General features: G+C 54.4%; 1 protein-coding gene across 2 annotated transcripts in view; it reads left to right on the top strand.

Moving 5' to 3' along the window:
* Nucleotides 1-1,405: 1,405 nt before the first annotated feature.
* Nucleotides 1,406-13,711, top strand: part of SLC5A10 (solute carrier family 5 member 10) — a 39,952-nt gene continuing 27,646 nt past the window's right edge. For both annotated transcript variants that reach the window (XM_027683701.1, XM_027683702.1), the window contains exons 1-7: nt 1,406-1,551; nt 2,571-2,642; nt 3,422-3,526; nt 4,106-4,165; nt 4,320-4,424; nt 9,503-9,608; nt 11,253-11,333. In XM_027683701.1, coding sequence (XP_027539502.1) covers nt 1,438-1,551; nt 2,571-2,642; nt 3,422-3,526; nt 4,106-4,165; nt 4,320-4,424; nt 9,503-9,608; nt 11,253-11,333 — 643 coding nt within the window. In that variant the 5' untranslated portion in view covers nt 1,406-1,437. The remainder of the gene's footprint in view (nt 1,552-2,570; nt 2,643-3,421; nt 3,527-4,105; nt 4,166-4,319; nt 4,425-9,502; nt 9,609-11,252; nt 11,334-13,711) is intronic.

Raw genomic sequence — 13,711 nt, 5'->3', positions numbered from 1 at the left:
GGCCGGACAGCTGCCAGACGGCTTCTGGTCCTGGAGACTTGAAGTTCCTCACCTGTTGCAGAGAAAACAGCAGTGGAATTGATGAGCATTTAAAGGTGGTTTGGTTTAATCTCCCCGTCATGTCCTACAAATGAGTATAAAACTTTCTGCGTGTTCAGAAGGGAAAGTTAACCTTTGCCGACACCAATTCTCTGCTTGAGATGAACTTCCGAGGGCTTTGGAGGGTTCATTGACTTCTGAGGATAAAAGCAGGTGTTTTCCTTAACGTTAATGGGTACACCAGGCTGATGTATTCACACTTGTCAGTACTTTGGATGTGTTAATGCGGGTCAAATTCCAGCGGGGCAGTGAGGGGGAAGGTCGGCTCCTCTCATGGATGTGTGGAGCTGCTCCCGCTGCCGCGGCGGCTCCTTCAAAGGGAGGAGGAACGCTGACCTGGCTCGGTGATGGGTATATTAGTTGCACTGTGTTTATTTTATTAGTGAGACCTTGTGGAAGCGTGCTGCCACTTGGGAAGGAGCCAGCCAAGCCTCCAGCACAGCAAACTGATGGCTAAATACCCAAAAATGTGGAATTCAAAGGTGGTTTCCTGTGTCTGTTTCGTGTTGGCCTTTAAGGAATAACGATGTCTTCCTTTCTCGACAGCTCCCTGAAAGGAGAGCGCAGCCAGTTGGTGGTCTCTTCTCCCAGGTAACAAGTGACAGGACAAGAGGAAACGGCCTCAAGTTGCACCAGGGGAGGTTTAGGTTGGATATTGGGAAAAATTTCTTCGTGAAAGGGTTGTCAAGCGTTGGAACAGGCTGCCCAGGGCAGCGGTGGAGGGATTTAGAAGCCATGTAGATGTGACACTTGGGGACGTGGTTTTGGTGGTGACATGGGAGTGCCGGGTTAATGGTTGGACCGGATGATCTTGGAGGGCTTTCCCAACCTAAATGATTCCAGGATTTATGATCCCTTCTATGAGGGTTTCTCCTGGTCACTCTTTGCTGCCATGCTGAGGCTCCACCTCAGGCATTCACCCAACTCCTGTGTTCAATCGTTCCTTTAACACAAAACCCCCAGCCTTGCCTCGTTTCATGCAAAGCAATTATGGTATTGACGAGGGCTCAAGAATTTGGGGACAGATTTCATCCATGGGCCTGGATTGCTTGTCCTTTAGCTTTTCTTTGGAGTGGTAGAAAAGGATTGAAGCGTGTACAGCATCGCTGGGACATTTTTTGTACCTGTTCATTTGTGAGGCACCAAAACAGAGGTGTTTCAGCTCCCTGGGGAGCGGAGGGGCGGGAGGCAGCAGAGGCCACACTGCCCACCCAGGCACCTTTGGAAGTGCAATTCCTGCTGCCAGGTTGTTTAATGATAAATGCCCTTGGGCTGCTAACAAGTTACTGATTGAGTGACTGTCCGTGTGAGGCTGAGGATGAAGAAGGAGGCAGAGGGATGATGGAGAGCAATTCCACTGCTGGAGCTGTTCTCCCCTTGCAGCAGTTCAGCATTGCTGACCTTGTTGTGGTAGTGGCTTATTTTTCCTTAAACGTTGGCGTGGGAATATGGGTGAGAGTCTTTTCTCTTGTTCATTTCTGCTTTCTTGTTTGAATGGTGGGTTTTTTTCCGGGCTGGCTTTTCGGTGAAAGCCTCCATTATTTTCTTGTAGTTTTCATTTGTGTGTTTTGTGCTGGGGGGAGCCAGGCTGGGAGAGCTGGGGGTGTTCACCTGGAGAAGAGAAGGCTCCAGGGAGACCTTAGAGCTCCTTGCAGTGCCTAAAGGGGCTCCAAGAGAGCTGGAGAGGGAGTTTGGATGAAGGGGAACGGCTTTGAACTGCCAGAGGGCAGGGTTAGATGGGATATTGGGAAGAAATGCTTCCCTGTGAGGGGGTGAGGCCCTGGCACAGGTTGCCCAGAGAAGCTGTGGCTGCCCCATCCCTGGAAGTGTCCAAGGCCAGATTGGACAGGGCTTGGAGCAACCTGGTCTAGGAAGGGGATGGAATAAGATGACCTTTAAGGTCCCTTCCAACCCAAACTGTTCTGGGATTCTGTGATTTGCTCTGTTTTGTGCAAACCCTCTGCCCTTTTCACCCCCTATAGAAAAGCTCCTATAGCTTGGGAACAAGGTGGAATCAGCCATGGCACAAACCTCTCCCCTGGCCTCTGTGTGCTGGGTGTGAGCAGCTCTGCCCCTTGCCTATTACAGGGTGTTGAGCCAGATGCCCTGATAACACAAACAACCCTCAGCTACAGCAGTTTCAGACAAAGACTCTCCAAACCCATTTATTCTGCCTTGCAGAAAAATCCTGGCCAAAGCTGGGCCCTATTAGCCAACCTGTCTGCTTGGGATGGCACAAGGACAGGCACATCCTCTGTGCTTCCCCCTCTCAGGGAGCTTCCTTTGCCATTCATGGCTCCATGGTTCCTGGGGTGCAGCCACCCTTTCGTGTAATTAAGCTCGAGTTGCAGAGCTCCCATTAATTATCGAGTCTCCTGTCTCTTGGTTTCTTGTCTGGGAGACTTGGGTCTTGGTGTCTTGTCTGGGTTTTTAGGGAAAGGGTGCTCTGTGCTGATCTTTCCTCCTCCCAGTCTTCCTGCAGGGTGAACAGGAACACGGTCAGTGGCTATTTCCTTGCTGGCAGAGACATGGCCTGGTGGCCAGTAAGTAGAGACCTCTCTGTCCCTCCGTGGCACCCTGGGCACAGGGTCATCCTGTGCACCACTGTCCCTCCCACCAAATCCCCTCCCTGCTTTCTCCACTGCCCACGCTTTCCCCCACCCTGCCCACCTCCTCCTGCCAGGATTTGTGTCCTGGGAGCTGCATTTCCCTTCTTGTGGCACAAAGGGTGCTGGAGCCCACTCGGCTTTTCGGGCTTCTCTGAGCCTGGGGAGGGATCCATTGTCCCTGCGTGCTCCTGGTGGCTCCAACAAATCATGGGTGTCCCAAGTTTGGTTTTTCCTTCTCATTTTGGTACAATCTTGACAAACTGGCTGTAGGTCCTTCCCATGTCTGGTACTGGCTCCTTGCACATGGCCACCGGGCCAGGGTGAGTGGCCACCATGGCAAATGCAGCAACACGTGGCTCCTCCTCATCCTCCTGAAGACAAGAAAGTCCATCCCAAACCCACCAGGGATGTCCAGATGAGCTGGATCCATGGGCGTGCTGGTTCCTAGGACTCACAGCTACCTGAGTTTTACCTATTAAGGGATTTTCTTGCAAAAAAGAAATCCCGCATGGGGGGCCTTTGGCCACGCTTCGTTTCAGAAGTGGAAGGGAGGTCTGTGCCCTGTCGCTCCCGTTCAGGCATTATTTTTCCCACCTCCTTTTCCTGAATTATCCCCTCGGGGCTGCGCTGGTGGGGAAGCACCGAAGCTGGTCCGTGCAGAGCCGTGGGGATCCAGCGTTTGGGCACCTGCAGCCCCTCCTCTGCTCCCACAGATCGGGGCCTCGCTCTTTGCCAGCAGCGAGGGCTCCGGGCTCTTCATCGGCCTGGCCGGGAGCGGCGCCGCCGGGGGAATCGCTGTCGCCGGCTTCGAGTGGAATGTAAGAAATGTGTCGTGTCATTAAGGAAATGAGTTTGTCGCAGCAGATGGCCCATTTCACTGTCTCGAAAGGTTTAGGAGGAGCCGTGCAGGGGGGTAATTAACAGAACCCTGCTAACTCAGCTCCTCCAGCTCGTGTACGGTGAGTTCAGAGCCAGCTCAGCTCCACGTGCTCAGGGAAAAGGACATTTTGGATCCGATTTCCTAATCCAGCCCCCGCAGACCCTGACAGGGAAATGACTGAATAGGTCACCCATTCCCTGCTTCCCTGCATGTTTAATTCAAAGTCCTTGGGTTCTGCAGCAAAAAAAAAAGCCTTTGGCTTGTGTGGTGCTCAAGGAGTTGGTGAGAAATGTCCGGTCAGGAGCTGAAGGGCTGAGGGGAGCAGGTTCCTGCCGGCAGGGGTGCTGGGGGGTCTCCACCAGAACCCCATGCCTGCAGTCTGAAGCCATTTGGGGGTGTAAATATTCCCTCAGGAGTAATCCAGGAGCAGGGACAGGGTCTAGGACTGCAGTCAGTGTCGAGCTGCAGCAGGATCCATGTTTTTTTCTGGCTGTGCCATGTTCCTCCTTCCCAACAGGCAACTTACGCTCTTCTGGCACTCGCCTGGGTGTTCGTGCCAGTCTACATCTCATCTGGGGTATGTACAGCTGTCCCAAGCCTGCTCCCAGGAGGACTGTCACCACTGTCCCGTGGGATTCTTGAGTCCTGCTCTGGAATACTGCTGTCCCCTTGCCCCATCCCTGGAGGGTGGGCCCTGGACAGGGCAGTGAAGTCTCTCTCCCCCCCAGCAGATTGTCACAGTGCCCGAGTATCTCCAGCGGAGGTTTGGAGGGGAGAGGATCAGGATGTACCTTTCCAGCCTGTCACTCCTGCTCTCCATCTTCACCAAAATCTCAGTGAGTAGCTCCCCCTTAACTTTGTCACAAATCCACAGCTGATTTCCAGCTATCAAAAGGTTATTCTGGGGGCTCAAACCTTGTGTAGCCAAATCAGGGGAGAGCAGCTGCTGCAGGATGCTCCAGGAGGCAGTGGGACAAAAAGTGGGAATTTGTGGGCAGGTGCTGTCTGTGGCACCCCATGAGTTCTTAGGCAGATCCAGCAGTGATGTCCATGTCCATGTGGCCCAGATAGGACATGTCAGGATTCCCAAACTTGCCTTGTAGCAGAGGTTGTGGGTGAAATGTGCTCCGAGGTCTGGGTTTGTCTCCGTGCTCTGGCAGTGATGCTTTCCAGCATCCCCAAGGGACCCAGCAGAGCCAGGCACTGAATTGGGAATGCATTCATTGCTTTAGGGAGCGTGGGTGGGTTTTCTGAGGAAAGGAAGCCTTGCTGCAGCTGTAAGATATTCAAGCCTGTACAGATAGTGCCTGATTTCCAGGCACTTTTCCACAGGGATGTTTTCCCCTCATTTTGACCTCGTTCACAACTCCCCGTGTGCAGCCTCCGCTCACGCTGGTAACCATGGGAAGAGTTTATCCGAGGTAAAACAGCCAAAGAGCCTGTGATACCAGGTCTAGGGCGAGCAGGAGAGAGCCGGGCACAGACAGCCCTGGGGGGCTGGAGACAGCGAGACAGAGATCAAGAGCAAACAGCTTGGAAAACCTGGAGAGAAAACCTGCCGGAGGGAGCAACCGAGCTCTGATGGAGCAGGTGGATCCGACCTGGGCTCTGCTGGGGCTGAAAGAAAAGTGCTTTTGCAGGTGTCTGGCTGCAAGAGAAGCGCTTTTGCATGAGGCTGGCTGTGAGCAGAGGCTGGCTGAGGCAGGAGGGGCACTGCTGGTGTGTGTCTCCCCACGTCGAGGCGCTCAGCGCCTGCCTCTGCACTTGGCAGCTCTGTCAGCCTGGCTGGATGCAGCATCCCTCCCTGCACGGCATCTCTGCAGCCCCAAGCCCTGGGCTGAGCTCTGGGGGGATCCTCTGAGTCTCCCTCCGAGGGATGTGGGGGCTGGAGCAGCCCACAAACAGGGCTCGCTGTGCACACCCATCAGCACTTAGTGCAAAGGGAGGGGCTGCGTCCCCCTCGGACAGAGCCCTGCACTGAGGGGATGTCCCCGGCTCCAGGAGATCCCTGTCTCCTTCCCAAGCTGCTCTCTGACCTTGGGAAAGGAGTTATGTTTTGGGTTTAACAGGCAAGTTGCAGGGGAGGTGGCAGCCCTTTCCCCATCCCTGCTGGCTCAGGGCTTCCAGAGTGGCAGAGGTGATGCTGGTGACTCCATTGGTGCAGCTGCCACCTGTATTTCCCCCCACAAAACAATGCCCTGTCCTGCTGAAGGGCGTTCTTCCCATAAAACTAATATTCTTTATATCCTAATCATACATACTATTGAAAATCCTACAGCATTGTTCCTGAAATCTTGGCTCCTGGAGCACCAGTTCAGTTTCCAAGTGTGGGCACTGATGCTCTGATTATTCCCTGGTGTCTGGTAAACTGTTGTTCCTGATTCCCCTTCTGTGTCACATCTCTCCCCTGCTCCCAACAAAGACCCAGGAGGAGCCTGGGGGAGATGCTGGAGCACGTTTGTCTGTGGTGCTGGACCCTGGTTCTGTGGTCTGCAGGGAATCTGTGGATTCACACAGATCCCTGCTGGTGTTTAAAAGGAAAAGTTGGAAGCTGGGATAGGATTTCTGCCAGGGTAGTTTGTTCTTGATGGTCTGAAGAAGAGACCATTGGTAGTTTTGAAGTTGTCTTGGAGTCTCTTTCCAGACTATCACCCACATCCCCTCTTCTCTTACCAGATGGTGCCCTACCATGCCAGGGGGCTGTGCTTGGTCCCTTTGGTTTCCAGTCTCTCCATGGCTTTACCCAGGGGAAGGGATGTCCTGCAAACTCATCCTTAGCTTGGGAGATGGTTGTGGTGTCAACCTTTGCCTAACACCAGATGACCCTGTAGATGACCTCTGGGCAGTGCCTGCTCCAGTGGGAACCTCTGCTGTTCTCTGAGCCCTTCTCAGCACAACCTTTTGTTTGGAGCCCGGTGGACACTCCCAAGCTCCTCTTCCCAAGCCTCTCCTCAGCCAGTGCTGTAGTTTCTTTGGTCTGCTGAGCTTTCTGTGATCTCTGAGTCAGGCAGGATGCAACAGAAGAGAAATCAGCCTAATAAGGGGATTATCTTGGCATCTGGCTCCATTCACAGCAAAGCCCACAGACAATGGCTGTTTCCAGCAGTGGGTTGGGATGAATGTCTGCAGACACAGGGGCGTTGCCAAACTGGCCCAGTGTCCCCATGTCCCTGTCCCTGGTGGTGGCCGCAGTGGGGAGTGTGGGAGGGGAGTATGAAGCTTTGAGCAATTAGGCAGGGCTGTCTCCTGGGGAGGTTCCTTTGGTCCTTGCTGGGGGCTGCCTCAAAGCCCAGGATTAGCTGGGCTTTTCCTGCCCTCTCTCCCTGCAGATGTTGCATTTATGGACGGATCTCTGCTCCACGTTCTCCAGAGCTGAGACACGGCATCTCCCTTGGCTCTTCTTTCAGGGCAGGGGGTATGACAGTCCCTCCTCTACTGGAATCCCCCCTTTGTTGGACCCCATCTTTCCAGGTTTCATGGCAGGCTGCAGCAGGGCAGCCCAAAATCCCGCTGAGAGATGTCACACCCCCTCAGGTAGGAACACGGGAGGAGCCCCAGCCCTGGCGAAGAGCCCCTGGAGACTCCTCTGTACCCTGGGTAACTCGTTCTACTGAGGCTTTGGCTTCACCAATTGTTAATCCCAAGCTGTCTCCAAAGCCAGTTTTCATTGGGAAGGCATTAACAACGTTGGGTAAGAACGAGTTTCCAAGTGAGGTCACCGGTGGAGGCAGGGACCTCTCTGGATTATGAAGCCTGACTTCAAAGGCTTCTCCCCTCCTTTTAAGGTTGAAAGGACTTATTTTATGAATAGGTCATACCTGGTTTTAATTAGCTTGTTTTTGTGTTTGGGATGTCTTATTAACAACTCGGTCACATGTGCTTTTATTTTTTCCCACCCTTGCAGAATTACCAGGAAGGGAGGTGGAGGTACCTCTGCTTCCTCATAGCAAAGCCTTCGACTCATTTGCAGACGACTGCAAAAATGATTAAGCATTGAGAAAGCCAGGAGAAGCAATCATGAAATATCTTGTCCAGGGATGAATCTTCCAGCTGGGCTGTGGGGAAGGGTTGCTGGAGAAGCAGGAAGTCACAGGGGAGAGAAATCTTCCTGGCTGGCACTGACGTGACAAGTGATGGATCCCTCCAAGGGACGTGAGGAGCTCTGGAAGACACCAAGGATGCTTGGCTGGCACTGTGCTAGGGAGGCTTAAAATATTTTGTGTTCCCACTTCAGGTTGTGATGTGAGGAGGTGGCTGAGGGCCCTTGGTTGAGGCTTTTCTGCCTCATGTCACTGAAGCTTTGCACTGTGTGAATGGTTTAGGTGTCCTTTTGTAGGGTTCTTGGTGGTATCAAGCTGTGGTTGGATTGCATTTGTGAAGGAAAGGCATCAAGGAGCCACTGGTAGAGGTTATAGCATGGTTGCCCATTAGTTAGTTCCTCTTCAAGAGGTCATTCCAGGGCTGAATTCCCTCTTGGTGCTCGCAGGGACTCTCCCATACACATGGCCAATCCCAGGTGCAGCTGAGGACATGTAGTACCTCCCTTGGGAATGCCAGGCATGACTGTGGTGTAAAGCCTGGTTCAGATGTCATGGAAGAGTCCCTGAGTTAGGATCCTCAAGATCGTGGTGTAAGTGCCCTTCTGGTTGGTTTGACTTGATTTAACCAAGGTTATGCCTAATGCTGTGGGCTGACCTGCTGGGGAATGGCTTCTGTGCTGTGCTGAAGCTGGACATGGGCTCACCTACTGGGTTTTGGGCTGACGGAGCCAACACACACCTTGGCTTTTGCATTGCATGATGCAGCACAGCCCCTTTCCATTGCTGGAGGATGGTCCTCAGCTCCTGTGTGGGAGCATCCCAGAGCAGTGCTGGGAGGAGGGAGGGCAGAGTTGGGGCAAGGAGGTGTGATATGGGAAATTACACCAGTCCTACACCTTACTAATCCCAAGAGACTGCTCCTGCATGATTGGGCAAGACAGCCCTGCTGCTGGGGGATGGTTTTCGGGAGGTGTGTGAAGAGAGATGTCAAATCAGAGCTGATGTCTTGGCTGTGGGAACCCATCACGGCCCCGGGCAAGGGTGTGGAGTCGGCTTGTCTTGCCTTTTCCTGCCCCTTCTGGCCTCATTCCCTTCTCCAAACAAGGTTTTTGTGAAGATGCCCCAGCTGAGCGTGGGGATGGCTGAGCTCAGCTCTGGGTGGAGACGTGGTGGTGGCACTGCCACTGTGCCTGGTCCTGTCCTACCACGGCATCGCTGCTTTTGTTGGAGGAGCTGCCCCAGCTCCGAGTCTCTGCTTTACATCTCATTTCCCCCAAACCATGACAACCCCCACGTGTGTACAGTGACGGCTGGAGCTGCCTGCTCTGCTCCTCTGGGGCTGTGACACCCACCTGCAGCAGTGACAGGGCCACCCACCTGGGACCCTCGGCTTCAGGAGTGTCCTCCTGGAATGTGCCGTGTGATGTCAGAGAAGGCTCCGTGGACACCTCATTGTGGCCTTCCAGTACTTAAAGGGGCTTATAAAAAAGAGGGAGAGTGACTTTTTATGTGGGCAGATAGTGACGGGATCGGGGGGAATGGTTTTAAATTAAAAGAGGAGCGTTTGGATATTAGGGAGAAATTTTCCCTCTGAGGGTGGTGAGACCTGGCACAGGTTTCCCAGAGAAGCTGTGGCTGCCCCATCCCTGGAAGTGTCCAAGGCCAGGTTGGATGGGACAGGGGAAGGTGTCCCTGCCCGTGGCAGGGGTTTGGAATGAGATGAGCTCTAATGTCCCTTCCAGCCCACACCATTCCAGGGTTCTGTGTCCTCCCTGAACCCACAGAGCTGTTTCCCTGCTGTGCTGCTCTTGCAACAGCCCTTGGATGGTGGATGTCACCTGTCCCAGACCTCCTGTTCCTTCTTTCACTCACAGACAGACCTGTACTCGGGGGCCCTCTTCGTGCAAGTGTGCCTGGGCTGGGACCTCTACCTCTCCACTGTGCTCATGCTGGTGGTCACGGGGCTCTACACCATCGCAGGTAGGTCGCTCATCATCCACTGGCCTCAATTTTTCTGCTTCTTTTATTGAGCCACACCACTTACCCTCCTGCTTTTATTTTACTATTGTTATTTTTGGAAGGTTCCCTGGGGTTTATACCGGTGGGGTTCACATCCCTGCCCCAGCCAGCCAGTGTCTGAGCAGCCTCCTGGAGAGTCAGCTCAGGTGATGACTCAGCCCGTGACCTCTCCTTTGTCTTTACATCTTTTCATTTGTAATAACTCCTCCCCCACCGTGTACTTAAGCACTTTCTTGTGTGTGTGCACCTGTTTGTAACAGCAATAATCAGGGCTTCTCCTATTACAGGACTATTATTATGGAATCTACAACCAGAGAGCCCTTGACCCAACTCCTTTCCCTCCCTCTTGCCCTGCCCTCAGTGCAACCTGCTGCCCTCTCTCCACTAAGCTTTCAGGAATATTTCTTGCCCGTGCTTCCCTGTTGTGGGACCAGCTATTTTTGTGCAGGGTCAACAAATAATGTTTCTTCTGTGATCCAGAGGTGATGAGGGTTTGGAGGTGGAGTTGGAAATCGTGGGTTCCTGGCTCCCAGCCCCACTCAGACCGTGGGACTGTGCATCCCTGCCAGCCCTTTGGGTTATTATGTTTGCTGGGACATTCCCTCCCCTGGTAGTGGCGGTGGAGACACCCGGCAGTAAATTCCCTCGTTATCTCACCCCGGCCATCAAAAGGGGAAATGGTTTAAGTGTATCCATAACAGGGTGGATTTTGCAAGACTTTGGTTTTAAGCAAATCCCATCTCGGGTTTTTCCTGCCCACAAGGCTTGTTGTGATGTGAGGCACCTCGGTGTGAGCTCAGGCAGGTGTGATCATTGCATCACCTTGATCCTGAGAACATCGCTCCAAATCCCAGGCAAGGCCAGGGATGGTGCAGCCCTGAATTCCCGGGATGTGATTCAGTGACTGGGGTTGAAACTGATTCAATTTTTGACCCATCTTCCTTAGCTCTGCTACTTTTTAATGCTTTTGCTCATGTGCTGAGTGATTGACTTCTGGCTGAGTAAGCAGGTGCTGGGTTTGCAGCAGGTCTGGAGGGAGAGCTTGGGATGGGAAGGGAGAAATGCTCCTGGCTGTATGTCCAAGGGGACCCCACTAAGCACCATGTGCTGGAAAAATAAAGCTAGGGTTTGGAGGAGAGCTGAGGGTGTACAAAGGGGAAACCTGGTGTTAGGCAGAGGTTGGTGAATGATGAGATCAATGTCCTGAGTCTGATCTGCTGCTGGAGCACCCAAAGAGCCAGGGCTGGGGCTGGCTGGCATCCTCCTGACTGTGTGGAGATGTGGGGCTGCATCCCTCCTGCCATCCCTTGGCTCCTCTTCCCTGCCTGCCCAGCAATCCCTTGGATCCCCTCCCTGTCCCCGGTGAGGCTGCAGCCCCTGTGGCTTTTGGCTGCTCCCCCCACCCCACCTTTGGGGGTGCTGTGCCCCCCTCGACACCAGAGCCACCAAGGAGCTCTTCCCCCTTCCTGCTGCAGCCCCCCCCCCGCGTCAGCAGGTTGAGGCTGGCGACAGGTACATCCCCATGGGAAGCTTTATTGGGACGTTCTGAATATTCCAAGCCGGAATCCGGCAGTATTCCCGACCTCCTGCCTTGCTGTCGTGCAGGGGGGCTGGCGGCCGTCATCTACACCGACGTGCTGCAGACGCTCATCATGGTCCTGGGAGCCGTCGTGCTGGCAGTGAGAGGTAAGAGCTGCTCCAGGGGGACCTTCCCTCCTCACTCAGGTGGTCGTGGAGGTAAATAAAAACACTCAGTCTGAGCCATTTGTTGGCCAAGATGCCCAGCAGGACTTCGGTCCGTGGCAATCACCTAAATGTGGTGCCCCTGTGTCCCCCCCTGCTTCCCCTGTGTGCCATTCCCGCAGGTGCAGATGCCGTGGAGCATCTCCCTGGTGCTCCACGTGGGACTGTCCCCAGCAGTGGTGACATTCCTGTGGACGTGATTGCTCCACATTTGCCTCTCGCTCTGAGAGACTGATCAAGTATTTGACAGCGAAGCAGCATTCCCGGTTCTGCTCCGGGTGTTTTTGTTCAGACAGGATCCCGCTGCCTGGGGACGTGCACAGCAGAAGGTTGGTACTGGAACAAGGCACGGCTGCAGGGGTGGGATGTGGAGCATGGTGTCATGCCCTGCTCTGGGTTGGAGTGATTATAGTTCATCACCAGCCCTTCCTGAACCCCCAGCACTGTTGTGTCTCCCTAAATTCAGCCTCAGAGCATCCTTGCGAGGACGGGAGCTTTCATCAGCCTGGCTCTGCCATCGGGGCTCTTGGCCCCGAGGAGCAGGAAGCAAAAAGTTAAGTCCCAGCTTCAAAGGCAGGTGTTTAACTACAGAGGATGATTTCCAGAGGCACTCCTGAGATGATTTCCACCATCTCCTGGAGAAGGCAGCTTAGGCAGGCAGGTAGGAAAGGCTTTGACCCAGAGCTGTGGAGGTGGGAGCAGCCCCAGAGCTGTGACCCAGCCCGGTCCCGCGGCTGCTCCCCTGTGCCAGAGCAGAGTTCGCTCCTGGGCGAGCCCTTGGACACAGCAAGGTGTATTTACAAGAAACAAATGAAAGGACAGAGACTTCCTGGAGAAGGGACAACAACAATTAACTCCCCCAGCAGCGGCACGGAGCTGCTGCAGGCAGAGGAGCTCATTGCCTGTCGAGGCAGAACAGAGCAGTGGCTGCAGCCTGTGCCTTAGACGTGGTGCCTGGATGTTGTGGATCGTTGTCTGGAGCTGTCCTTGGCCGTGGGGCTCTCTGAGGCTTGTCTCTGCCAGGTTTGGCTGGTGCAGCTGCACAGAGCCAGAGGAGGAGGGCAGGTAGGCAAAGCCTGGAAATTCCCCTCCGGCAGCGGCAGAGCCCGGCTTGTTTTGGCTTTGCTGCCTGCAAGCGTGGCACGGTGTGTGCAGGGGGGTGAGGGGGCTTGGCAGAGGGACTGAGCCAGGGGAGCCAGAAGACAAGCTGCTGGTTGCACAGGTTTTTCCTCAGGTCTCAGGAGACCTCAGGACCTGGAGGTGGGTGTGCCCCAAAGGTGTTTGGTTTTCTCCAGCTCCTGTAAAGCTCAGCTTATAAAGGATACCTTCAATAGAGTCATGGAATGGTTTGGGCTGGAAGGGACTTAAAGCTCATCTTATTCCATCCCCTGCCATGGGCAGGAACACCTTCCACTAGATCAGGTTGCTCCAAGCCCTGCCCAACCTGGCCTAGGACACTTGCAGGGATGGGACAGCCACAGCTTCTCTGGACAACCTGTGCCAGGGCCTCCCCACCCTCACAGGGAAGAATTTTTTCATTTTGCTGAACAGAAACCTTGGCAGTGCCATTGGTGACTCTGCTTAGCTCTGGCAGACTGTGCCATCCTGCCATTCAGCACGGGAATGTTAATCCCAGCAGAGCCCATGGGCTGCATCCTGGCATCTGCAGGCTGAGCTCCCGCTGCCTGGAGGATTTTGCTCCGCTCTTCCTTCTTGGCAGGCGTGGGTGCCGTGACTTGCTGGTGAGCACCTTTGGGAAGGGAGCAGGCTCTCACCCCCAGGCACCAATCTCTGCTTTCAGTGCTCGGCCTCTGCCTCTGGAGAGCCTTTGTTGGTGCCCAACGCCCATGCAAAGCTTGGGAGTAGCCGGCGCCTGGATAAACCAAGCGCTGGAGGGGGGCCAGGGCTGCTTGTGCAAGAGCAGGAGGAGTTCACAAATGCTGACTCCCTGTGAAACTCGGGAGGACGGATTGCAAGGGGGGGGGACACGGTGGGTGATGCCCCTTTGCCAGCTCCCCAAAAACCTCAGGTCAGGGGGCTGCCCTGGGATGAGGACAGGGCTGAAGGTTGGTCATAGAAATGAGAGGACTGGAGAGGCAGGGCTGTCTTCTGGCAGGAGGGGACAATGGAGCAGGATGGGTGGTTTGGAAATTGGGATTTGTTCAAGCTGGCATTTGATGGTGATCCCAGTGCCCAGCACCTGATGCCTGAGGGATTTGGTCTAAAGACAACAGGGCTCGTGGACACGGTCCTGTGGGAGGGAAACTGCTCAGGAGCACATTCCCACCTTCTTCTGCTGCGCTGGAGGGGCCCAAGCTGAG

Source organism: Neopelma chrysocephalum, unplaced genomic scaffold (assembly GCF_003984885.1).
Source record: "Neopelma chrysocephalum unplaced genomic scaffold, ASM398488v2 Primary Assembly neopelma1_65, whole genome shotgun sequence".
NCBI lineage: Eukaryota > Metazoa > Chordata > Aves > Passeriformes > Pipridae > Neopelma > Neopelma chrysocephalum.
This window is presented reverse-complemented; position numbering and strand designations above follow the sequence as displayed.